Below are 27,929 nucleotides of genomic sequence, written 5' to 3' on the forward strand. Positions count from 1 at the left end.
ACCCCGTTGGTAGGTCGAGGGTTAAGTCTCTCTAGACGAGAGGCCCCGAAAAAGACGGTAGATGTGTCTGTATGTAAAAACACGTCCATCCTATTAGTCCAACGTAAATGATAAAGTGTGACCTCTCCCACGTAGTAGATAATCAAGCCCTGGCCTGAAAAACATCGCGTTGTAGCTTGATGCCCTTCTCCTTTTTTAAATCAGGATTGTTCCCTCTGGAATTCTTGCAACTTGACCTTCGCTCTGAGCGCCACGACGGGCCCGCTGCTGCTCGCCGGTTGCCAGCCCAATAGCTCCCGAAGACGAGACTCTGCGCTGTTCCCTCCGTCGGCTATAACCGGCTCCTCCACTTGAAATCCGCGTCTCTTCAAACTCCTTATAAGCTTCCCGAGTGCTGGAGTATGTGCGCACGCCTGTCTCCCAATGAATCCTCATGTTAGGTGAACGGCGTTTGGAAACGTATGCCTTTATCCTTGAGTATTTTTTTGATGGCGTTATATTCTCTGCGCCTCTTAACAATCTCGGGTGCGTAATCATGGTCGAAGTGTATAAATGAGGTGCCCACTTGTATCCTGCCTTTTTTTCCACACTTCCCTCAAGATCATTTCTTTCGTAGAAAACTCCAGAAAGTTTACAATTACAGCCCTCGGCGATGCACCAGGCGGGGGTGTTTACTTGCAAGAGCCCGATGTGCGCATTGTATTTTAAAGTTAAAATCCTCCGGTAGTTTGTAGCTGGCTCCGCAAAAGCTTCTCAATAAACTGCATTACAGAATCCCCCTCTTGTCCTTCTGGCACCCCAAAGACACGCATGTTATTTCTTCTGGATCGTGATTCTAAATCAAGCACTTTGATCTGGAGTTTCCTCTGCTGTTCAAGACAGGTGCACAGCGCCTCAGTCGCCTCCTCTGCCCAGCCCTCCACCTGGCTCACGCGGGCCTCCGCCTCGTCCATCCGCTGTGAAAGGCCTTGTACGTCGGTTGCAATATTGTCCAGTTTACCGTTGATTTCTTGTCCCAGTTGGCCAATATCCTGTTTGAGCTTGGCATTGTCTCCTTTTAGATCTGATTTTAAGTCCTCTATTGCCTTAAGTACCCCGGCAGTGTCTGCGTTTATGTTTACCCTGGGGCTCCCCGTTTCCGCGCCAGCCGTGATGTTGCTAGCTTGGTCCGGTTGGGTGTTAGCTTTTGCGGCTGAGGCACTTTTATCCTGGGCTTTGGGCATTTTTATCGATCTTTTGTGGCCTAGTGTGCTTCTTCTCCCTCTCATATATTATTTTGTTAAAAATAACAAATAGAATAGCGAGTTCAAACGTGATTATCAAGGTTAAAGTGGGAGAGAGGTTTCAATGCGACCAACTACTCCATGAGCACACCCGGAAGTCCTCGTGATGTTGACTTTTTTATATCTTCAAACATGTTGCAACTCACATTGCGGTAACACAGGGTTTGTAATGTGAAAGCATTAAACTACACAGCTTCAGAATTCAAATGCCTTCAGTGAATCATGCCATTACACGATAATCGCAAAACCACCAATAGCAAACTATCATGTACAACAACTGTGTCAGACACAGTCACAACAGCCAAAAAAAAAACAAAAAAACAAAAACAAAACAAAAGGTGAATAATAAGAGTTAAGAGCACAAATAATGGAAACACCAATCACCATTATGGTGACTTCAAATGAAACAAACAGTAGATTTAAACCCTTGTTAATTCTCAACAAGAACTTCTGTAGACCTCTAACAGAAATAAAGTCAGTCTGGTTAGTAGTAAGTGAAGCTGGTAATGCTGTTTGTGGAGTTGTTTAATCCTTCTCTGCTGAGATCTTAAGAGATTTAATGGCTTTTATCTTCAGCTGAATTCATGTTGGGGTTGAATTCAAGGCAGTGGCTGAAGTCAGTTGTAGTTAAGTTTCTGTTTGTCTCTCTTTTTCTGTTCTTCTTTTTCCTTCTTTCCTTCAGTGATTTTGCTTTTTAACAAGCTTAGACAAGCTGAGAGGACTCTATAAATAATATATGAAGATTTTGTGGTTCAAAAAAGGTCAAATGTGGTTTATTTCTTTGCTCTTGGCTTTCATGTGTCATTGCTATGGCTTGCTTTTGGCCCAGATCTGGCAAACAGGAGTGCCATCATTCCACACTACATGTGGGCCAAATCATCATTCCACATGTGCCAGATGTGGGCCGGAACTGGGCTGAATATATGTTGCTATCTGGGTATAATTTAAGTGTGCGGGGCAACCAAAGATAAAGCTTCAAAAACTACACAACTACACAATAAACGTTAACCCATACAACCCCTGTTGATGAATCAGTGTCTTCTTAAAGGGGTCATATGATGCTGCTAAAAAGAACATTATTTTGTGTATTTGGTGTAATGAAATGTGTTTATGCTGTTTAAGGTAAAAAAAAAACAAATTTTTCACATACTGTACATTATTGTTTCTCCTCTATGCCCCGCCTTTTGAAACGTGTTGATTTTTACAAAGCTCATCGGTCTGAAAAGCGAGGTGTGCTTTGATTGGCCAGCTATCCAGCGCGTTGTGATTGGCCAAATCAGCGTTAATTTCATTCAACGAAGACGAAAAATATTCTTTAACAAACATTTTTTCTGTGACTAAGACGAGACGAGCTAAAAATAATATCTGATGACGAAATAATGATGAAATTTATGCCGTGTTTTCGTTAACTAGACGAGACTGCACTATAATGTTATGAGGACTACCAGATATTCAAAATGCATCCTATTGTCCTTCAAAATGTGCGTCCCTGTCATTGGATTGTGATCGGATAAGGGCTGTTTACATATCTAGTCTTAGTATAGCAGCCGCAGTGGATGGATAAGCTAATAAAACACGAACTAGCGATCTGAAACAATGGCCTTAGCACCTGAAGGGGTAGGGATAAGGTGACCAGATGTCTCATTTTTTTTCCTGGAGTCACAATTAATTGACGATTAACTTAAAGTTAGTGAAGGCGGGATAGGCAAAATCACGCTGATAGAAGTGCTCTCTCTCTCACGGGCGCGCACGCTCCTCTTCCTCAGTTCTCATATACAGCGCGCGATCAGTTCTCAGCGCTCAAATACACACACAACAGTCCAAATGTTTATCGTGTAGAGTATCTCACGTAAATACAGTAGGTTATGGATTAAGTGAACGTGAACAGGTGGGTGAAAACTGAACGTGTGTCAGTATTTCATGCATGCCTTCCGTCTTAAAATGACAGCATTCCAAATTAAATACCTATCTGTCATTAATGTTAACCAACAAAAGATGTAGTAGGCATGTTATACATGTACAAAGAAAAATGTGTTTATTTGTATCTAAAAAATGTGTTTATTTTGTATCTCTAATTGTATTTGTATATATATGCTATATATTATATATATATATATATATATATATATATATATATATATAAGTTGCTCCTTTTTCACTTAAACGGAAAGTTCACCCAAAAATGAAAATTGTCAATTTATTCAAGATTTTTCAAATTCAGTCCTTGATTCAAATTTCTCATAAGCTTAACTGATTTGGTCTAAAGAGAGCTCAGGTAAATCTGATTCACTTCCCTGAATCAGACTAAAAATGAAAATGCTATTGAAGTATGCATTTATTGTTTCTGAATGTTAAACACATGACAATTTTCACATTTTCTCACCTCTTGAGTGTCTTTATCTTTGTGTCCTGTTCTTCAGAGAGATTCATTCTGAAGGACATGGTTTCATCTAAAAGCAGACGCAGATCCTCAGTGTGAGTCATCAATCATCTCAGCAATTGATACTCTCAAATCCACCTTTGCCTCACAGGATTGACCTGCACACATGAAAAACAAATTTCATCCTGACATCAGGGCCGGATTGGGACACCACTTCAGGCCAGCAAATCTCACACTCATCCAGGCCATATACCCACAACAAATTTTGAAACTACAGACAACCCTATTATTTGTATGGCCATCACATAAAAATGTCTAAATACTTGTCTGGTCCCATCGAAAATAATTAAAGGTTCTCTCTTGAACAGCACCTTCACTTCACTTCCCTTTTCTGTTTCTTCATCTCGTTTTCTTCCTTTTGTTTATGAGTGTGTGCATTTTTATTTTTTGCCTATTTTTCTTATACCGTCCACTTCTTTACCAGTGGGTCTACTGTTATGAAGAGAACTGTCTCCACCTTGTTGCAAAACAGCCACCTCATTGAAATTTATCTAAATTTATTGTACTATTTACATTAGGACAATGTGTTATTATTGTTATTTATCTTAAAATCATTTTAATATCCAAGATTAACAAACCTTTATTCCATACAAATATTTTACAATAAATTTTCTAAAGTGCCTAAATGTCAAAATTAGTACAATGTGTTTATAGGAAAACAATACTGAACACGTTATTGCATTTTTATGACTCATATTTTTGTGGTGTTGTCAGCTCCCTCCTTTACTATAAATCAATGTGAACATCTGTCTGCTAAATTTTTTAATGCAGCTTTACAGTAATAATGATATAATGATATCCTTTAACATACAGTATTGTGACTGAGGATAATAATGGGATGCTACTGATAGACAAACATTTGCTAGCAGTTAATACCTAACTAAATTTAACGAAGACAAAAATACAGTAGCCTATTTACAGATGAAACTGACCTACACTTGAAGCCCTGAACAGGTCAATAATTTTGCTACATTTTGCTGCTGCTTCTGGCCAGTTCCTCAAGTCCTGTGCATTATTGATTACTCTGTTCGAAACCGTTAGACGAAAGCTCGGAACAGAATCATATAGCTGCAAGTCCAGACTAACCGATGCGCTCGGCAATGATCACTTTACACGGGGCAGGCAATAATATAAAATAATAATAATAATAATATAAAAAGCCTAATTGAAAAAAAAAAAAAAAAAAAAAAAAAAAAAAAAAAAAAATTTGGGCAGCAGGCCAAATTAGCCGCCAGCCAGTGCTCCTATGGCTAGTCCGGGCCTGACATTATTTACACAGAATCAAATTATTCTCAAACAGCAGAACAAATTCAGACAAGCACTGTGTTAAAATGAAAGTTAAGGTGGAATCATTGGATGACTTATCGTCCGGGCAGAACTATTGTTCCAGCCACCAAAAGACAGATTCGCAAATAACCTGCCTGATTTATCTCAACTGCTCTGTGTACCCATAAATACACATGAACTAGACAAAATGACTGGCAATATGGACACTATCTTCTCTAATACATTAGAAGCTGTTGCCCCCATCATTAAATTGAAAAAGGTTAGAGAAAAACGTACTGTGCCATGGTATAACAGTAATACCCACTCTCTTAAGAAAGAAACTCGTAGTCAATGGAGAATGTAGTGCAAATGGAGAAAAACTAACTTGGAAGTTTTTAGAATTGCGTGGAAAAACAGTATGTCCAGCTATAGACAGGCTCTAAAAACTGCCAGGGCCGAGCATATCCACAAACTCATAGAAAACAACCAAAACAATCCAAGGTTTTTATTTAGCACAGTGGCTAGATTAACAAATAACCAGATGCCACCCAATCTAAATATTCCCTCACAGTTTAATAGTAATGACTTTATAAATTTCTTCACTGATAAAATAGATAACATCAGAAATACAATAACAAATGTAGATTCTACAGCGTCTAATACTTTAGGTTTATCTATCGCACCCAAAGATAAACTGCAGTGCTTTACAACTATAGGACAGGAAGAGCTAAATAAACTTATCACTGCATCTAAACCAACAACATGTTTATTAGATCCTGTACCCACTAAATTACTGAAAGAGTTGTTACCTGTAGCAGAAAAAACGCTTCTCAATATTATTAACTCGTCGTTATCTTTAGGTCACGTCCCAAAACCATTCAAGCTGGCGGTTATTAAGCCTCTTATTAAGAAACCACAACTATATCCTAGTGAACTGGCAAATTACAGACCCATTTCAAATCTTCCATTTATGTCTAAAATTTTAGAAAAAGTTGTGTCTGCTCAATTGTGCTCCTACCTGCAAAAAAAAATGATCTCTATGAAGAATTTCAGTCAGGTTTCAGGCCCCATCATAGCACAGAAACTGCACTTGTTAAAATTACAAATGACTTGCTTCTTGCATCAGACCAAGGCTGCATCTCATTGCTAGTTTTACTTGATCTTAGTGCTGTGTTCGACACCATAGATCACGACATACTCATAGATAGATTACAAAACTATACAGGTATCCAAGGGCAGGCTTTAAGATGGTTTAGATCCTACCTGTCCGATCGCTACCACTTTGTTTATCTAAATGGGGAGTCATCTCATTTATCACCAGTAAAATATGGAGTGCCACAAGGATCTGTCCTAGGTCCTCTGCTATTTTCAATATACATGTTGCCCCTTGGTAATATCATAAAAAAATATGGGATTAGTTTCCACTGTTATGCTGATGATACTCAACTATATATCTCAACAAGACCAGGTGAAACTTTCTAAATTATCTAAGCTAACAGAGTTTGTTAAAAATGTAAAAGATTGGATGACCAATAATTTTCTCCTATTAAATTCAGATAAGACAGAGATATTACTTATTGGACCAGAAAACATTACACAGAATCTCGTAGATTACAATTTGCAATTAGACGGATTACTGTTACTTCCTCTACTGTCAAAAATCTGGGTGTTATATTAGACAGTAACTTGTCTTTTGAAAAATCATATTTCCCATGTTACAAAAACAGCATTCTTCCATCTTAGAAACATTGCCAAGCTACAAAACATGTTACCTGTTCCTGATGCAGAAAAGCTAGTTCATGCATTCGTGACCTCTAGACTGGACTATTGTAATGCACTTCTAGTTGGTTGTCCTGCATCCTCAATAAACAAGCTACAGGTAGTCCAAAATGCAGCGGCTAGAGTCCTTACCAGGTCAAGAAAATATGATCATATTACCCCAATACTACAGTCTCTGCACTGCACTACCTATTAAGTTCCGTATCAGTTACAAAATATTATTACTCACTTATAAGGCCCTTAATGGCTTAGCTCCTGCGTACCTAACTAGTCTTCTACAACGCTACAATCCATCACGCTCCCTAAGGTCACAAAACGCTGGACTTTTGATAGTACCTAGGATAGCAAAGTCCACTAAAGGAGGTAGAGCTTTTTTCGCATTTGGCTCCCAAACTCTGGAATAGCCTTCCTGATAATGTTCGGGGATCAGACACACTCTCTCTGTTTAAATCTAGATTAAAAAAACACACCTCTTTGCCCAAGCATTCAAATAATGCATCTCATAATTTTGGACTGCAGTTATATCTGATCAAATGTGCATTATTATTCTTTAGCTTGGGTTAAACGAATTAATTTTACTTGGCTGGAACAGCAGCAACGCTAATTATGTCTCTATTTGTTTCTCTGCTTTGCCACGGGATTTACATCCCGTGGTAACTAGGATTTACACAAGCTCCAGTCTGGATCCAGAACACCTGAGAAGAGATGATGCCAGCCCCTCAGAGGACCTCAGATGATGCTAACCCAGAGACAACATACAGAACTACCACATTTTTCTATAAGTTTGATTGCATAATTGCTGTTAATAGTGTTAATCGTCTGTTTGTTTACGTCTTTTTATTGATGTTTCTGAACATTTCTGCCATATGCACATGAACTGACAGTCACCACTGATAAGCTGCTACTAAATATTGTAGAAACTTAATTTTCTGTAAAGTTGCTTTGTAATGATTTGTATCGTAAAAAGCGCTATACAAATAAACTTGAACTGAATTGAATTGAATTGAATTAAACTTAGAGGTGGACAGTAGTGAAGTATTTTTACTTTACTCAAGTACATTTAAAAAGTATCTGTAGTTTATCAGAGTGTTTTTCTTTGGAAAACTTTATTTCACTACATTCCAAAGCATAATGTCATACTTTTTACTGCACTACATTTCATAAATTAATGTTGTTGTTGTTGTTGTTTACCTTTAATACTTAAGAACATTAAAACGTAGTACTTTCTTGTACTCAAGTAAATCTTTGAATTACTTTTACTTGAGTAAAAGTAAGAAACTAATAGATTTCTAATGTAATTAAGTACTATGACAGGTAATTTATACCAATTTCTAATCTCCCTTTTATCTCAAAAATCTTGGAAAATGTTGTATTCACTCAACTACACTCTTTTCTGGATTCTAATTCATTATGTGTCCCTGGACCTCAAAACCTTCTTAAGTTTAAATTTTTCAAAATTGAGATTTATACATCATCTGAAAGCTGAATAAATAAGCTTTCCACTGATTTATGGTTTATTAGGATAGGACAATATTTGGCTGAGTTACAAATATTTGATTATTTGGATTTTTGGGGTGTGAGGGTGAAAAAAAAAAAAAAAAAAAAAATCAAAATACTGAGAAAATTGCCTTTAAAGTTGTCCAAATGAGGTTATTAGCAATGCATATTACTAATCAAAAATTAAGTTGAGATATATTTACGGTGGGAAATTTACAAAATATCTTCATGGAACATGATCTTTACTTAATATCCTAATGATTTTTGGCATAAAAGAAAAGTCGATAATTTTGACCCATACAAGGTTTTTTTTTTTTTATTTTTTTTTTTTGGCTATTGCTACAAATATACCCCAGTGACGTAAGACTGGTTTTGTGGTCCAGGGTCACATAAGATACTTTTCAGTCAGGATTTAGAAAACTACATACAGTAGTACTGATTTACTGAAAGTTACTAATGATATTATGCTGGCTACAAATAAAGGGAATTCTGTTGCCCTGGTCCTTTTAGAACTCAGCTCAGCATTTGACATTGTAGATCACTATTCTTATCTCCTGACTAGAAAATATTTAGACATTCAGGGTACCATTTTGAATTGGTTCCTTTCTTTCTTTTCTTTTTTTTTTAACTAATAGGATGTTCTTTGTCTGTATTGTAAAAAAAACACTTCCCCAACCACACATCTCTCTTGTGGTGTTCCGCAGGGATCTATTCTGGCACCAACACTGTTCTCCTTATACTTGCTGCCATTGGGTTCCATCTTTTCCAAATATGGAGTATCATTCCACCTATGTGCTGATGACACCCAGTTATATCTTCCTTTTAAATATAATGATTCAAGTTCCATAGAGGTTCTGCTAGCTTGTAAAAAGTAAAATTTGAAAATGAGAATAAAACCGAAGCTATGCTGTTTGGTCCAAGTGATTCCTATGATTTTGGTGATCTGGACCTTGGTGACTTAAGCTCTCATGTTACTCCATGTGTGAAAAATCTAGGTGTGTTGTTTGATTCAAGTCTCAAGTTTGATAAACAAATTAATTCTGTTGTCAAATCCTGCTTTTATCATTTATGACGTCTTGCAAATGTCAAACTGGTTGTTTCTTTAAAGAACTTTGAAAAAGTTATCCATGCATTTATTACTTCACGCCTTGATTACTGGAATTCACTCTATTATGGTGCAAATCAATCATCTATCGGGCGTCTTCAAATGGTACAAAATGCTGCAGCCAGGCTGCTGTCTGGCAGTCAAAAATTTGATTGTATCTCTCCCATTTTAACTTCTCTGCATTGGCTAACAGTCAAACTGAGAACGTGCATGGCCTAGCACCAAAGTATCTTTTTGACATTTTACATTATCACAATCCTTCTAGGTCACTTAGATCAGGTAGCCTTGGATTGCTCTCTTTATGTAGATCAATGTTAAAACATTGTGGAGACCGAGCTTTTGCAACAGTAGGCCCCAAACTCTGGAATAGCCTACCGGTATCGATCCGAATGGTGTCATCACTTTCCTCTTTCAAATCAAAATTTAAAAAACATTTGCTTAGTGTGGGTTTATAATTTATTATTTTAGTGTTTTTTGTTTGAAAGATTATAATTATTATTTTTATTTTTATTTGACTTCTATTATCTGTAAAGCACTTAGGTCAACCCTGGGTTGTTTTTCAATGTGCTTTATAAATAATGAATGAAGTATTAAATGATATTTCATATGAAACGTAGTGCAGTAAAAAGTATAATATTATGCTTTGAATTAAAGTTTTCTTTTTTGTGACCACCATTTTATTTTATTTTAGATTCAACAAACAAAACAGGGAAGAGGGGACAGACAGACACATCAACATTTTACAATCTGAAAAAAAAAAACCTTTAAAGTCCTTCCCTTATATAATCCAGGATCCTAGCAGAAAAACCCTGCCATGCATCAATGGTACCAGGTTTAGTCCCATTCATTCATACCGTTGTATGTTCACAAGTCACTAATCCACGGAGGCTGCAAATCTAAAATGTTTTTGCACAGATGTGAGGAATAAACCAGTTTTATATTATTGTCTTTTTTCCAGCTGTAAAACCAGCAAACAACATTTAATGAACTTGTATCAGAGTTGGAATTATCATTGAGAAGACACAAACATGAATTAGACGTAATCAAGCCGTAGCAAAAAGGACAAAACTGAATTCACATGTGCCCACAGGTTGACGACAATTGGACATTCCCAACACATGTGGAGAAAAGTACCTGATGATACAGTATAGGTTGACTGTGGTTTCATTTTAAACCTTTTGTAAGGAGTTATATATGCTATGTATGACTTTGAAATGGATAAAACGATGAGCCAAATTTTTAGAAGTTAGGATTAGATTAGACCACACCCTCTCCCAGTCGACCGATAAATCAAAGTCTGTTAATTCACAAGTCAATATAGATTTAATAGAAAGAGGTTTTGTAGTGTGATCATTAAGTTTACTATATATTAAAGAAACAGATGGCTGACCCAATCCCACATAGGATGAGAGGAAATGGGGGATGCCCAGGGAACTCCATAGGCATTGAGAGCAGAACGTAACTGAAAAAAGACAAAATATGATGCTGGTAAACAAAACGTAGTTCTTAGTTCTTGAAATGAGTCCTTGGTTATCATATAAGTCACCGTATGCCCAGAGGTGGGTAGAGTACCCAAAAACTGTACTCAAGTAAAAGTAAAAGTACTTATAGAAAAATTTACTCAAGTAAAAGTACTAATCTAAATAGTTACTTGAGTAAGAGTAAAAAAGTATCGGATAAAAAAAAACTACTCAAGTAGTTAGTTCCTAGTTACTTTGGGTCATATACTGAATATCTATAGTCTATTTTTATTTAGATATATAGATAAACGCTATATATATACACACACATATACACACACATACATATATATATATATATATATATATATATATATATATATATATATATCATCATCAGCCTTTACTCCAGTCTTCAGTGTCACAAAATCCTTCAGAAATCATTCCAATATGTTGATGTACTATCAATGATGTTCTTTTTAGCTTTCCATGCATCAAGGAATCCTAAACAAAATGTCACAAGTTCCAAAAAATATTAAGCAGCAAAACTGTTTCCAGCACTGGTAACAAATCAATATATTAGACTTATTTTTTGAAGGATCATGACTCTGAAAACTGGAGTAACAGCTGATGAAAATTCTGATTTTCATCAAGGAAATATATTTAAAGTATGTTTTTTTTTTGTTTAGTTTGTATTTTATATGTTTAAGTGTGATATGTAATAGAGTGGCGGCTAAGTTACCGAACATCTAAACATAACGAACCAAATGCCCTGATGGATCTTCCTCCATCTGTTGTGCAAAATGTAAACAAACGTATATTTCTGCAAGCGTAAATATTTTAGAAATATCAATATTAATCATTTTTATTTATTTTCATTTTTATTAGAAACATTCCCAGACACATGAATCATATCCACATTCATTATCAGCGTTTATTTGCACAGCTTGTCAGTTAACAACAGCTCTGTGTAGTAACAGCTGCTCTATGTGAAATCACGCACCTGATGGAATTTATCGCTGATTAGATAACCGGCTTTACTGACGAGATGCGCATTAACGATCGGCCGATCTTGATCGGTGCACCCCTAATATATATTATATAATATATACATGATTTCGAGAAACTCCTTTATATGAACTTTTACCGAATTAATGAAAGTCTGATTGTTTAGTTATGAAGTGTTTAGACGCCATCTAGGGGCCTTGGTCTTAATGTTGGAAAGGTGAACATTACGTAACACTGCAGAGTGATCAGACAATAAAATTGGTAATATAGAGATGGAAGAGTTAGATGAAATTAGAGATGGGCTAAGAAATATGTAATCTATCCTAGAGAAAGTCTTATGTCTATTAGAAAAAAAGTGAAGTCCTTAGATGTAGTATTCTGCATTCTCCAAACATCGATTACATTAAGTTCTGCAATAAATTTATTCAATAACTTAGAGGATGGGTTAGCTGTAGTATCAGGGTGAGATTTATCCAGTGCAGGATTTAAGACAGCATTAAAATCACCACCCATCACTAAAGAACAATCAATCTGCTCAAGTAATATATTGAAAATATTTGTGAAAAATGCACTGCCTGCCTCATTCGGGAAGTAAATGGAAACCAATGCTAATCTGTCATTATGTATTTTACAGCATATGAAAACAAATCTACCCTCATCATCATTCCCATTATGTTCAATAGTTAAATGTAACCTCCTATCGACTAAGATAAGCACCCCCTTAGTTTTATTACGAGCACAAGAGAAGGCTTCCAGTTTGTAATAATTGTTTTGTAAAACGTGCCACATCACATTTTTTTAAATGGGTTTCTTGTATCAGGGCACAGGAAATCGATTTACGGTGCAAATATCCTAATACACGGGTATGCTTAATAGGAGAATTTAGGCCATCTACATTCAACGACAAGATACTCAGAACCTGCACCGTGTGACCGCAATGTCAACACCATGTCCACCTGAAGAGAAACACCAGCAACACCACACTGCCAGTGACATGCAAACCCCAGCATGCATCCCAGATACCAATCCACCCCGACGCACAATCCCTCCAAAAGAAAAGCAAAATAAACAAGAGCACTGATGTCTGTCGAAGGGCATATAAAAAAAAAAAAATATAAGAAAAAGGAATGACAAGCAACCATGTACAAAATACGTCCCCTGCGACAGTGAAGTAACAAAACCCTCCGCCCCCCCGGGGAGAGTCAAACACCATCTTCCCACCCCCGTGCCACAGTTCAACCACCGCCGGACACATGAGGAAGGGCTGGAGACCGAACGCTATCATCTTCTTCAAGACTGGTTTAAAGCCCTTTCTCTTGGCCACTCCAGCCGACCTCCCAAGCCCGTGACCACCCCTCCATCCTCATGTGCAGCTGCCCGAACGGAATCAACCCGGTCCTGCACTGCTGCATTGACTAGCCCCTCAACCTCTGACTTTAGCTCCCTTACAGAACTACTGGTTGTTTGCACATCCAAATGTAGATTGCGGAGCGCTGGAGTCAGCAGAGTCCACTACCCTTCCCACAGTCGAAGCCACAACCAAACTGAGTGCATCCTGCTTCTCCCCGAGTGCCAGCCCGACACCGCCAGCCACAGCAGCGTCCAGATCCTCCCCCCTGAACGTCCCTGACTGCCAGGGCACCCACAGCGGGCTAGGCAAAGAGTGGTCCAAAATTCACCGACAGGACATGCACAACCCCTGACAAAGTGAGCAGAGCAAAGGACCATGTGCACATTGCCGCCAAAAGGCCACGCAATCTTGAATTAGAATTTTCTAAAGAAAGCACTCTGGTAAATTACTGACAGTTCAAAAGTACTTTTACAGCAGAGTAAATATACTTCACTACTGTCCGCCTCTACTTTCAAAATATCTGATACTGCTTATTGTTGTACTTCATTTTAAACCAGCATGGATTTATTTTAATTGTCCAAGATTATGGTTAAATCATGATACTCACCGTGTTTTTCTCTCTTGATGTCGTTTACTTCCTCATACAAAACAGATCCTGCTGTAATAGTTTCACTTTCATGTTTCATCTGACAAGGAGGAGTTTAAGCGTCCAAAACAGATCATAAAGTGTTTAGAATCTTCCATCAATATTGAATTTCATTGTGTATTATTCAAAGTTATAACCCTTGAATGTATTTCCCTCACAGGTGAAAAAAGGTTGAGACATTCATGCGTATTAATGGGAAGTCTGTGAAAGTGACAGTACAGTCATGGCCAAAAGTTTTAGCAGTGACAAATTTTGTGTTTTGCAAAATTTGCTGCTTCAATATTTGTAGATTATTTTTCCACATCTCTATGGTATACTGAAAAACAATGATCATAAGTTTTAAAAGGCTTTTACTGGCAAAAAAAGTCAATATTTACAGTGTTGACCCTTGTTCTTCATAACCTCTGCAATTCATTCTGGCATGCCGGATATAAGCTTCTGGGCCAAATCCTGACTGATGGTGATCCATTCTTGCCTTATTAGTTCTTGCAGTGGGCTTCTGCTTGTCCACTTGCCTTTTGAGGACTGACCACAGGTTCTCTATGGGATTGAGACCCGGGATGTTTTCTGGCCAAAGATCCAAAATCTCAGTGTAGTGTAATGATCTTCGAGTCAATTCTTTATCACACTTGCTTTGTGACATGGTGCTCCATCATGCTGGAAAATGCAGGGATCATCACGAAATTGCTCTTGGATGACTCGAAGAAGTCACTCTTGCAGGATGTTTTGATACCATTCTTTATTCATGGAAGTGTTTTTGGGCAGAATTATGAGAGAATCCACTCCATTGGTTAAAAAAAAAAAAAAAAAAAAAAAAAAAAACCCACACATGGATGATTCTCATGATGCTTCACTGTTGGCACAACACGGGACTCAAGGTAGCGTTCACCTTTTCTTCTCTGAACAATTGTTTTTCCAGATGTCCCAAACAGTTGGAAGGGAACTTCATCAGAGAAAATAACTTTGCACCAGTCTTCTGCTGTCCAATCCTTGTACTTCCTGCAGAATTCTAGTCTGTCCTTGATGTTTTTCTTGGAAAGAAGTGGCTTCTTTGCTGCCCTTCTTGACACCAGACCATTGTCCAAAGGTCTTGGCCTTACTGTGCATGCAGATGCTCTCACACCAACCTGCTGCCATTCCTGAGCAAGCTCTGCTCTGGTGGTGCCACGATTCTGTAGCTGACTCCTCAGGAGGATGGCTGCATGTGTTTCTTTGGAGGTAACCATTGCTAACAAGAACACAGTGATTGGAAGTGCTTCTTCCCTCCTTTTATACAAATCAGTCTGCTCTTAGAACCTAATTATTAGTGATTTCACCTGACTAGTACTCATTCACACTTTCACATGTGCTGCTAATATGATTAGTCAATTAATGTTAGCTGGTCATTTTGTGTCAGGATCTAAAAACAGTGAAAATTGTTTTTTTTTTTTTTTTTTGTGAAAAGTTCTCTTTTTTGAGGGCCAATGAAGTTTTTAGCAATTATTTAAAATGCATCTGATCACTCCACACCAGGCATGGGCAAACTTGGTCCTGAAGGGCCGGAGCCCTGCAGAGTTTAGCTCCAAACCTGATCAAACACACCTGAACAAAGTAATCAGTGTCTTCAGGATAACTAGAAGGCAGAGGTGGGACTTTCAAGTCACAAGCAAGTCTTCAAGGCTGCATTTACACTGCAGGTCTTGATGCCCAAATCCGATTTTCTCACTATATCCGATTTTTTTGACGACCCGCTTACATCATCTTTTAAAAGTGACCCGTATCCGATTTTTGCATTTACACTATACACTGCTGAAACTACCAAACGTAGACGTTCTGACTCGGAAAAGGAAGTAAAACAGCACGAAATACAATGGATGCAGATGCAAATAAAATTATACAGTGTTTTGCTTTCCATAATATATTGAAAAGTCAACAAAAAAAAAAAAAAAATGAGCAAAACATTGGTCTCGTACGGCGGAGAAAAAAAAGCGCTTAAACCGTGCCTCCCCATATCTCGTGAAATGTGTTCAAACTTATTTATTTCTGTAACAACCCTGCATTTTTGCCTGCACTGTCTCTTCGCCCCAAAGACTTAAAAGACATGAAACATCCGCATTGCTCCACTGTGTGTATCCTTCTGTGACGGCTGGGTGAAGGAAGGACTGGAAACAATAGCGAGTTATGGTTATTTAATGAAAATAAATAAACAGGGAAAAGACAATGATGCTGGGAAGCCAAAAATCCAAGATGGTGGTGAGGTGGTGAGGAATCCGGATGATGACGGTGAGAAGACAGCAGGAGAGGATGGCACAGGAACTGCGGGGAATAGAGCCGAAGGTAAGTATTTGTGGCTGAGTGGAAGTGCGTAGAGTGGATGAGGTTCCGGGAAAACACGAACATCCAACGCAGACAACACTGAAGCCAAACAAACAGGGTAAGCGACATGAAACAACGATCTCACAAACACAAGATGTGAGACAAGCCAATATAAAGGGAATGAGTAATGAGTTACAGCTGTTGCTGATGACAATTAACGGAGACGCCCACAAACTAATCAGTGCAGACGCGAAACACACAGACTTCACCACAAAGTGCCAACACCCAGAGATCACGGTTTACCAACCGTGACAGTACCCCCGCCCTAAGAGCTCCTCTTGGAGTTCCCAGAAGGGCCTACCTGCTGATTGTATTCATCAATAAGGGAGTGATCCAATATGTCCCTAGCAGGTACCCAACTCCTCTCCTCCGGACCGTAACCTTCCCAGTCCACCAGGTACTGGAATCCTCGTCCCCTCCGTCTCGAGTCCAGAATACGATTAACCGAATAAGTCGGTTCCCCATCTACGAGACGTGGCGGCGGGGGAACCGGAGTAGGCGGATTAATACGTGCATAAAACACGGGTTTGACATTTTTGGAACCCGGGCGGTACGATAAAGTAAACTCAAAACGACCGAAAAAAAGTGCCCACCGAGCCTGCCTGGAATTGAGTCTTTTGGCAGTTCTAATGTACTCTAAATTCTTATGATCAGTCCAAACGATGAAAGGTACCCCTGAACCTTCCAGCCAGTGACGCCACTCCTCTAACGCTAATTTGACGGCCAACAACTCTCTATTGCCAATGTCATAATTACGTTCAGCAGGAGATAATCGATGAGAGAGAAAAACGCGCAAAGATGTACCTTATCGTCCGAAGCAGCACGTTGGGACAACACTGCTCCTACCCCCACCTCTGACGCGTCGACCTCCACCACGAACTGCCGCGTGGGATCAGGGGCCACCAGGATGGGAGCCGAAACGAAGCGGCTTTTGAGATTAGCGAACGCAGCCTCAGCTGCGTCCGACCACCTGAACGGAGTACTGGGAGAGGTCAAGGCTGTCAGAGGTGAGGCTAGTTTGCTGAAATTGCGAATGAAACTCCGATAGAAATTGGCAAACCCCAGAAACCGCTGTAGGGCCTTACGGGAATCTGGAGATGGCCAATCTATCACAGCCTTAACCTTGTCAGGGTCCATACGTATTCCCTCGGACGAGACGATATATCCTAGGAAGGGAACAGACTGTGCATGAAATACGCATTTCTCCGCCTTGACAAAAAGCCCATTCTCAAGTAACCTCTGGAGCACTCGTCTGACGTGTTGAACATGTTCCTGGAGAGATGAAGAAAAAAATCAGTATGTCATCCAGGTAAACATATATAAAATGATCTACCATATCTAAAAACACGTCATTAACGAGTGCTTGGAAAACCCCGGGTGAGTTGGAGAGCCCGAACGGCATCACCAAGTATTCAAAGTGCCCTCTAGGGGTATTAAAGGCGGTTTTTCCATTCATCCCCCTTCCTGATGGGGACCAAATGATAAGCATTACGTAAATCCAATTTTGTGAATACGGACGCTCCCTGCAACCTCTCGAAAGCTGAAGACATGAGTGGTAAAGGATAGGTGTTCTTTATCGTGATGTTGTTCAGCTCTCGGTAATCAATGCAATGTCGCAGAGAACCATTCTTCTTACCCACAAAAAAGAATCCCGCGCCCGCTGGAGAAGAGGAAGAACGGATGAACCCAGATGCTAAGGAATCAGAAATGTATTTCTCCATGGCCTCCCTCTCAGGAATAGAAAGGGAGTATAACTTGCCTTTAGGCAGAGATTTACCTGACACTAAATCTATGGCACAGTCGTAGGGACGATGCGGAGGAAGAGTAGCAGCCCGGGACTTACTGAACACTTCCTTCAGGTCCAGGTACTCTACGGGCACGTTTGGCAATACCATGTTCTCCTTCTGAAAGACAGAAACAGGGACAACAGGACAAGCAGAAACCAGACAAGACTCATGACAACTTTCACTCCACAATGTGACTTTGTTGGAACCCCATTCCACTCGTGGATTATGTTTGGTTAACCAGGGGTAACCTAACACAATGGGAGCAACAGGGGAGTCCATGAGGAAAAAGGATATGGTCTCGCGATGATTGCCAGAAGTGAGTAGTGTGATGGGTTCTGTGTGGTGTGTGACGTGAGGCAGTTCCTGGCCGTTGAGTGCGGTGAAGTGGATGGGGAGAGACACAGGCAGGACAGGAATGTTCAGGTGATGTGCCAGGGAAGAATCGATGAAATTACCTTCGGCTCCGGAGTCCAGAAGGGCGTGACATTCATGAGAGTGATTCTTCCACCGCAGTTTCACCGGAAGGAGGGTCGATGATGTTGTTGAGGACTTCCCAGCGGAGATCCCACCCGATAGTAGCCTCAAGTTTACTACCGGGCTGGCTCTTTTACCGGGCATGAGTAGATGTTGTGTTCTGAGCCTCCACAGTATAAACATAGTCCTTGGGATCTCCGCTGTTCCCTCTCCCTCCGGGACAGCCGAGCTCTACCCACCTGCATGGGCTCGTGGTCGTCGATGGGACCGACTGCGTTCTCTCGACTCGAGCGCCCCCTAGCTGGAGAGATGGTATGACGTGTAGGACTGGACTGGCGACCCAGGCGATTAATCCGGGCATCAACTCGTAAGGCCAAGTCGATTAATCCATTTAGTGTGGGGGCAGCTCGAGGAGATAGATCTCCTTTAGAACACGGTCGGATAACCCATGCAGGAATCGATCCCACTGCGCCGCCTCGTTCCACTGGCACGCGGCCGCCAGGGTGCGGAATTCGATGGAGTAATCCGTGACAGATGACGTGCCTTGACGAAGGTTTGAGAGCTGGTGAGCGGCCTCCCTGCCGGCCGCGGCTCGATCGAAAACCCTCCTCATCTCCTCAGAGAGGGCGTGGAACGAGGCACAGCACGGATGTTGATTCTCCCACACCGCCGTCCCCCATAGGGCTGCCTTGCCCAACAGTAACGTGAGCGTAAACGCCACTTTGGATTCCTCGGTGGCGAAGGTGCGGGGCTGCAAAGTGAAATGCATTGAACATTTATTCAAGAAAGTTCTGCAAAAGGCTGGCTCACCGGAGTAGTTTTCAGGCGCCGGAAGTCTCGGCACTGGCCGGAAATGATCCTGGGGGGTCTCCCGGGGGACGGGCAGCGCAGGCGGTGCGATGGGCGCAGTGGGAGAGGTGAGCTGATGGATCTGCTGGTTGAGCTCGGACACCTGTGCCACCAGCGCTTGGACAGCGCGTCCGGTGTTCGAGATGCTCTCCTGCTGCTGATCCATAAGTTTCACACTGTGATGCATAAAGTCCGTGAGTGTGTTGGTGCTCGCTGCTTCCATGTAGGTGAGATCGTTCTGTGACGGCTGGGTGAAGGAAGGACTGGAAACAATAGCGAGTTATGGTTTTTAATGAAAATAAATAAACAAACAGGGAAAAGACAATGATGCTGGGAAGACAAAAATCCAAGATGGTGGTAAGGTGGTGAGGAATCCGGATGATGACGGTGAGAAGACAGCAGGAGAGGATGGCACAGGAACTGCGGGGAATAGAGCCGAAGGTAAGTATTTGTTGCTGAGTGGAAGTGCGTAGAGTGGATGAGGTTCCGGGAAAACACGAACATCCAACGCAGACACGCTGAAGCCAAACAAACAGGGTAAGCGACATGAAACAACGATCTCACAAACACAAGACGTGAGACAAGCCAATATAAAGGGAATGAGTAATGAGTGACAGCTGTTGCTGATGACAATTAACGGAGACGCCCACAAACTAATCAGTGCAGACGCGAAACACACAGACTTCACCACAAAGTGCCAACACCCAGAGATCACGGTTTACCAACCGTGACACCTTCGTCCTCTATCACGCCTATAATAAGTCATGTGATCTCAGTTGGTGGCGTCCACCTGAGTTGACGTCACTTTTTTTAATGATGTATGACTCGCATTTACTGGGGAATATCCGATTTGTCTGCTTACATGGCACACACATGCATGCATGCATGTATCCGATTCATATCCGATTTATTACCACATATGAATGAGGCCTGAATCCGATCTGAGAAAATCGGAATCCATGCGGTTTTTTCCTGCTTACACGTTCACCGGTCATATCCGATCTGTGCCACATGAGAGGAAAAAAATCGGAATTGGGTCACTTGAACCATGCAGTGTAAATGGGGCCCAAGTCATATCCCAAGTCCTCAAAGAGTTAAAGTTAATGAGATAATTAAGTGACTAATTAAATGATGATTGTGCATTAGTGATGAACACTTGCTGTTAACAATCAACATCACTGAAGAAAAGAGAAACACAAGAACTACAATAAAAAAAAAACAAAAACAAAAAAACAACAACACAATGCCGCCATAATTGGGGTCAAGGCTTGCTTTAGTTGGTCTCTTGCCCCTTTTTCTAATTCAAAGTAATTTGATTCTAAGTAATAGCAATGTTGTTTCACAACAAACATTTGTACACTGCTGAATCAAACCTTGAAATAGCAGATGAGCTTACTATTTCTGATAATATGGAGTGGCCTCTTTCTTTGGATTATTGACTGAGGCGCCACTATTATTGAACTGAAGTAAACAAAAGTCCCACTAAACAAATGTCCCTGTAATGCTTTGATATTGAAGAAGAAGAAGGAGAAGAGAAGAGAAGAGAAGAGAAGAGAAGAGAAGAGAAGAGAAGAGGGAGAAGAAAAAGAAAAAAAAAAAAAAAAAAAAAAAAAAAGAACTGTGTCCGCTCAGGCTTTTAGACATGAACACTTAATCATACGATCCTTAACAGTGGTGACAATAATTATTCATACTGCAGTGCATGATGGGAGTTTTTACTATGGTGTTACCCAGCATGCTTTGCAGCATGAAACATTTTGTTGATTGTCATCATTGTTGAGATTCATATGCTGGTTATTGATGTCTCTGTGTGTCTAAATCAGGGTTTCCCAAACTGGGGGGAATTGCAGGGGGTTCGTGAGATGATGACAAGCAGATAATTAAAATATAATTATTTAAAAATAAATAATACGCTATCTAATTGTGGTGCCCCCCCTAATTATACAACTGACTACGCCACCCCTTGAGCTTAGCTAGTTAGTGCAAGTGTCAGAACAAGGGGAACTCTGCCTCAATAAAAATGTACAAACACAGGTTCGTAGAAAAGTATAAGAATACAATCTTTATTAAAAAAAATAATTGAAGGTGTTGGTTGGCTTGAAAGAAAACTAACAAAAAAATAAATCAAACAGATATAACTAAAAATCACCAGTCCATCAGTATGGGAGCCAGTAGAGTGGTTTGTACAGGTCTGTAAACCTGTACAGACCTGTAAACACAACCACACCATTAAAAATAGTTGTTCGATCATAATTTACAGTCAATACAAATCATGTTTTAGATGCAGTCTTCACACATTACATGATAGAATGGCCTCAAACAAAGGTGGTCAATATAACATTGAACTGTCTTCATATACTAAGCATACCAGACAAATATACTCCTATATACATATTGGTTAAAACAGCAAAGGGCCATTTTAAACATACCTGTCGTAGCATTAACAGTGAATGGGAAACACTAGGTTGGATGTAAACACCCCACTGCAGTCACAGTATCCAGTCGATGCTCGTTGGACACAGAAGTAGTTTGGCATTACTTTGCCATAGTTCGCTCGCCCATTCACGATCTCACGAGGAGACAATGTTACACCGCGGCTCAATCAGCGCTGGCTATCCACTCACGGAATACTCAAAAACAGCACCTGAATCACTGATTCACCACACCAGAGCCAGCAGTAAATTGCCACGGTCACAGTCTAAGGACCCCAGGTGTCTATATATAAGCCTGCTCCCCTCACGTTAAGTGGTTTACTAAATGCCTGCTCCACCCCCCCAATTAGCGACGTGATTAAACATGAAACTAAAGAGTCAGAGGAAGAGAGTGAACTAAAGGATCCTAAACCTAACCAGGCCCACAGGCTACATAATACTAAAATAAAAAATCTAAACAAAACTTACTAACAAAAACAAATATTTTTTGTTTAATTTGTGTCATGTGACCAACGTCATGACAACGGACAAGATATCAGAAAAATGCGAAGTCACGCAAAATGGACAAGTTCGTTTAATACACAAATAAAAGAAAATTCCCAGAAGTTCCAAACTCAAGCCAGCATAAAAAAGTACCAAAGCAAGAAAAGCACCGTAGATATAATGAGGACTACATCAAATTCAGATTTACATCCATAGATGGTGTTAATGGAAAGCCCGCTCCCATGTGCATTATATGTATGGAGAAACTGGCAAATGAATATATGAAACCAGCTTTTTTGAGAAGACATTTTGAAACAAAACATGAAAACTTGTCAACAAAACCAACTGATTTTTTCCAGACAAAGCTGGACAGTTTAAAACAACAGCAGACGCTGATAATTAAAACAGCCACTGTGGCTGAGAATGCCCTGAAGTCTTCTTTGCCGTATCACAGTACATTGCCAAATGCAAAAAGGCCCATACAATTGCGGAGTCTCTGATTATTACTGCCGCAGTTGATATATGCAAAATTATGTTCGGACCAGAGTAGGCTAAAAAATTAAAACAAATACCACTCTCTGATAACACTGTTTCCAGGAGAATTTCAGAAATGGCAGATGAGATTGAAGCACAGCTAATTGATAGACTTAAAAATGGAACTCCGTATGCGCTGTCTGTAGATGTGGCAAGTCAAGCCCTACTGCTGGTTTTTATTTGCTATGTTTGGGAGAACAAAATTAATGAAGACGTTTTGGGTTGCTTTTCCTGCCAGAAAGAACAATAGGAGCTGAGATTTTTGACGTAATCAATCGATTCATGACATCAAAAGGACTTAGTTGGGAGAACTGCATCAGCATATGCACCGACGGAGCTAAAGCAATGATGGGCTCAAAGAAGGGATTTGTTGCAAGAGTTAACACTAGAAGTCCCAGAGAGCAGCCATTTGGCTTTTCTACCTATAAAACCCGCAGGACAGCCGATGGGCTGGAAGGCTTTAGGCTAATATCCTTAATCAGCTGTGAACAGTTGCTTTTGTTATGTAAACAATGTGGGGCCATGCTGAGCCACTTCAAGGAAACTTGTGTTTCACTTTGCCATCTTAGGGAGAAATCAACATACATGTTTTTTTTTCCTTTGTTGCTGAGATTTATTGATAAAAATAGTACAAAATAAAATAAAGAAACCAACCATTTGTACACATATTTACAAATAATATTAAAAAGTGAGTGAGTACATTCCAGCAATCACTCACAATCCTGGCACTGGCATGGTATCTCCCGTCTGCATTTACCACATGTGTATCTGTAGCCGTGTCCCTGTGCGGACAGTGTACTCCCGCACCATCTGGTCCATCACATCCACGGCGCACTTTGTGGTGTTGTAAAGGGTGACAGTGTTTGGCTTCCTTTTGGTGGTATTATCAGTCTGAATCACGCTGTGCATGCTGCTAAGAATGTAGACGGTCTTCTTCCGTTTGGGCGCATACGCCGTCAGCGTAGCAGCAGTGGTTGAAAACACCTAATAAATAAGATAAATTGTTATTTTCATAGCACTTTTACACACAATGACACACTTGGCGGTGTTGATTCTAAAAATTAGAAACACAAAAACATAGAACCACAAAAGACCTGCAACATACCTGAGTGGTGAATTCATTGCGATCTGTGTGTCTAGCGGATTGAGGGATTTCCCGGCGAATCTTGTTGACTGTGCCGAGGATGGTGGTTTTCCGGCTAAGAAGTTTATGCGCAAGTGACAGCGATGTGAAGAAATTGTCCGTGGTAACATTTCTGCCCTTGTCTAGGAATGGTTCCATCAGCCTCATCACTACATTTTCAGACAGTCTCTCTCCACTTGGACGACTAGGGTCCTTGCCAAGATATGGGAGGACATTACAAATGTACTTGGATTTTAGGTCGCAAGCCACCCAAAACTTGATACCAAACTTGTCAGGTTTAGTTGCAATATACTCCAGGTAACAGCAGCGAGTCTTTGACGGGAAAAGCTGTTCATCAACGGTGATATGTAGACCAGGGTTGTAGGACGTGATGCAATTGGTGACAAATGATCCCCCACACACTGGAAATTGCAGCAAACTTATCAGTCTTTGCTCGATCACTCCGGGTGGACCTGTCATCAAAGCGTAGGTGTCGCATGATGTCTTGGAAGCGGTTTCGCGGCATTGTTCCAATGATATGTGGGTTTCCCAGGTTTGCTGACCAGCAGTCACGTAGTGATGGAACCTTGGTAAGCCCCGCAAGATGACAAATGCCATTAGTTCAGGGAGGGCCATGAACCAATGAACATGCTCCTTTTCCTGTGCATGTTGAATAGTCCATTCTTGAATGCTATGAAGCATGTCAAGAGTGATGAAACACAGGAAGCTCTGAAGCCGACTCGAGATACTTTTCCTGGCCTTAGCCATTGGCTCTCCATCTGCAGCGTACGCTTTGATTGGGGTGAAAGGGAGACGCGTCCCCACCTGTTCTTCATGCCACACTGTGCCATCTTTCGCTGTCTCTGTCAGGTCAGTTCCCAAACGGGCTCTCTTTTTTGGTTGAGGAGCAGTCTCCTCATCTGCAGTGTGAACAAATTCAAATTGTGAGCAATGGAAAAGTCAAATGATATCACAAATGCATGCATAGATACTAATAATAATTCCAGTATCTCCTTCTCTGTATCGGAATAATGTCTGAAATATCTTCCTAAATAAAAAGATACAACTAAAGCAAAGAAACAACTAATAATGTTTTGCACTTCAGATGGCAGCGAATGTCTGCTAAGTAGTACAAACAAAAAAAGTGGACAATACAAAAAAGGCAGAGTAAATGTAAAAGTGGTTTATGTCACTCCACTCTGCTTTTTTGGTGTTTTCCACTTACTGGTTTGAAATGAAATAGGAAATAATATGAAATGAAACTTAACCTGAAGACAGATCAGACAGCTCTGAGTCAGAATCTGGCTGAAGTTCTATGTCTTCTCCATCTGAGTCACAAGGGTTTACTTCACTCAGGATCATTTCCAAGGCCTGCCGAATGGTGAGTCTTCTCTGCATTTTCTTTTCTTGGAGAGGAGGTTCGTACACCACAGAATTCTTGAGGGCACTGAAGTAGTAGGCTATGTGCAGTGAGATTTTATCCACCTCAGCACAAAAGGAATTACCTCTCATTTGAGAGCAAGCTGCATGCAATTAGATGTGCTAATTCATACCTGTTTACACCTGGGCAAGACCCTACATGCCAATGTGAGACATGGTCAATCAAGTTCTCTGCTTTTAGCAGCCCTCCCTCCCCCACACATACAAACAAGCCACCAGCAACCATTCACACACACACACACCCAACCCCCCTGCAGATTGCTCAGATAATGACCATATTTACACATGAATTGATGCTAATGATAGCCAAAAGACTAGCCAGTTAGCATCCACTTGGCTAAAGGAGGGTTACAAATCTCTGGGACGTCTAGTGTTAAGCAGGTGTCACCCAATATTGTGGTAACACATTGTGTTTTACACAGAGAAGCACTCACATCAAAAGAACTGTGCCCGAATCTGAATGAAGTGCTTATTTCTGTTGTTAAAATTGTCAACTTAATTAAGACACAACCCTTAAATGGTCGTATTTTCTCGGCACTCTGTGCTGAAATGGGCACTGATCACCATGGACTTCTTTTACACTCAGAGGTCCGCTGGCTATCTTGCGGATCCGTTTTGCGGTGAGTTTTTGAGCTGCACAATGAGATTGCTCAGTTTTTATCCAATCAGAATTCGAACTTTGCCACACACTTCAAGGACTCTGCATGGAACGCAAAACTTGCATACTTGGCAGATGTGTTTGATGAACTGAATAAACTTAACACTAGTATGCAGGGTCCCCATACAAACATCCTGGACCTGTCCGACAAAATCAACGGATTTACAGAGAAGGTTCGACACTGGATAGAACGTGTGAGAAATGGAGTAACAGCAATGATTCCCTGCTACACAGAGCTGAATGATGGAGAGAGAGTGGACATCTCTGACACAATCTGTGCTCATCTCACTGTGCTTGTTGATGGTTTCAGAAAATACTTTGTTTTCAAGTCATTTTCCACATCACCAAAGACTGGATCAGAGATCCATTTACAAATGTCAGTACAAACATCCCTCATAGTTTAACTGTGACAGAGGAGGACAAGTTGATTGATTTCTGCGTCAGAATTTCCTGAATTGTGGACGTGATATAACATAATTTTGGTTGAGCCCTGTTGTTTTGTCAACATATCCAGAGCTCACACAAAAGGCACTAAAGGTACTCTGGCCTTTTGCAACTACGTACATACTTGTGTGAGAGTGGGTTTTCAGCCCTGGACTCCATTAAAACAAAGCAAAGAGCAAGTCTTGATGTCAAAGATGAGATGAGGGTGTGCCTGTCAAAGATTGCCCCCAGAATTGATGTTTTGTGCAAGGCTCACCAAGCACACCTGTCACATTAAAAGGACACCTGTCACACTGAATGTCTACCAGTGTATATAGACATTATTTCCATTACAATTTAACTTTTTTTTAAGTAAAGAAATGTTACAGTTTTATTCAAATGTAATGTAAAAGTGAAAACTTAAATGAATAATAAGAAAACCTCCATTTGGGAAATTAAAAGATTTCTAAATTATAGTCCAGTGTGAAAAAAAGTAATGTGTAATAAAGTTATTTTAAATTATATGTTATTTGAATTGTTCTAATATGAAATTGTATATGTTCAAATGTGTTATAACAATACTACTGAAATGTACTACTGATTAAAACTTTAAAAAGGATAAATAATAAATATTTTTGAAGTAAACATGCAAATGTGCTATTAAATTATTGAAATATATACTTCAAATCTTCGGGGGTACTTTAAGTAAATTATTTGGTCAAAGGGGTCCGGCTGACAAAAAAGTTTGAAAATCCCTGGTCTAAATGGTACTGGAGTTCAATTTTTTATATGCATTACAAAGATTTAAAATTAATTCACTGTAACTATTAGAGCAGCACTTTTTTTGCATGCTGTGGTTACACAGGATTTATTATGCAAAACCCAGATATATATAAAAACAAATGATTTTGATTGTAATCCGGCCAGCTCATGATAACTATCTCATCACATAAAAACAGCTAATATCTCTTCTTTGCTTTACAACATCACATGCACTGCTACAGAGACAGATTTCACACAGGAAGACAAGGGTCAAGAGCCCAACAAAAGCAAACACTGATGTCCATGTTGGTGGCATCATTTTAACCAATAAAACATCAACATCTGATCCTCTGTAATTCTCAATAACGGCAGGTGTTCTTCACTAATGCACAATCATTGTTTAATTAGTCACTTAATTATGTCATTAACTTTAACTCTTTGAGGACTTGGGATATGACTTGAAGACTTGCTTGTGACTCGAAAGTCCCACCTCTGCTAGAAGGCTACAGGGAGGTGAGTTTATCAGGGTTGGAGCTAAACTCTGCAGGGACTCAGGCCTGCTTTACACAATAATCTAGAAACAATGTGAATGAATCTTTTGGTCACGACTGTATATGTATATGTTAGAGTATATACAGGTGCTTCTCAATAAATTAGAATGTCGTGGAAAAGTTCATTTATTTCAGTAATTCAACTCAAATTATGAAACTTGTGTATTAAATAAATTCAATGCACACATACTGAAGTAGTTTAAGTCTTTGGTTCTTTTAATTG

The 27,929-nt window shown here is 40.0% G+C and overlaps 1 protein-coding gene across 3 annotated transcripts in view; it reads right to left on the bottom strand.

Moving 5' to 3' along the window:
- Window positions 1-27,929, bottom strand: part of LOC109047323 (aminoacylase-1-like) — a 90,716-nt gene that overhangs the window by 50,697 nt on the left and 12,090 nt on the right. For 2 of the 3 annotated variants that reach the window (XM_042712177.1, XM_042712180.1), the window contains exon 2: window positions 3,667-3,821. In XM_042712177.1, coding sequence (XP_042568111.1) covers window positions 3,667-3,767 — 101 coding nt within the window. In that variant the 5' untranslated portion in view covers window positions 3,768-3,821. Of the gene's footprint in view, window positions 1-3,666; window positions 3,822-13,796; window positions 13,840-27,929 lie in introns of those variants that run through there. The other variant, XM_042712179.1, reaches the window with a different exon arrangement.

Source organism: Cyprinus carpio, chromosome A22, assembly GCF_018340385.1.
Source record: "Cyprinus carpio isolate SPL01 chromosome A22, ASM1834038v1, whole genome shotgun sequence".
NCBI lineage: Eukaryota > Metazoa > Chordata > Actinopteri > Cypriniformes > Cyprinidae > Cyprinus > Cyprinus carpio.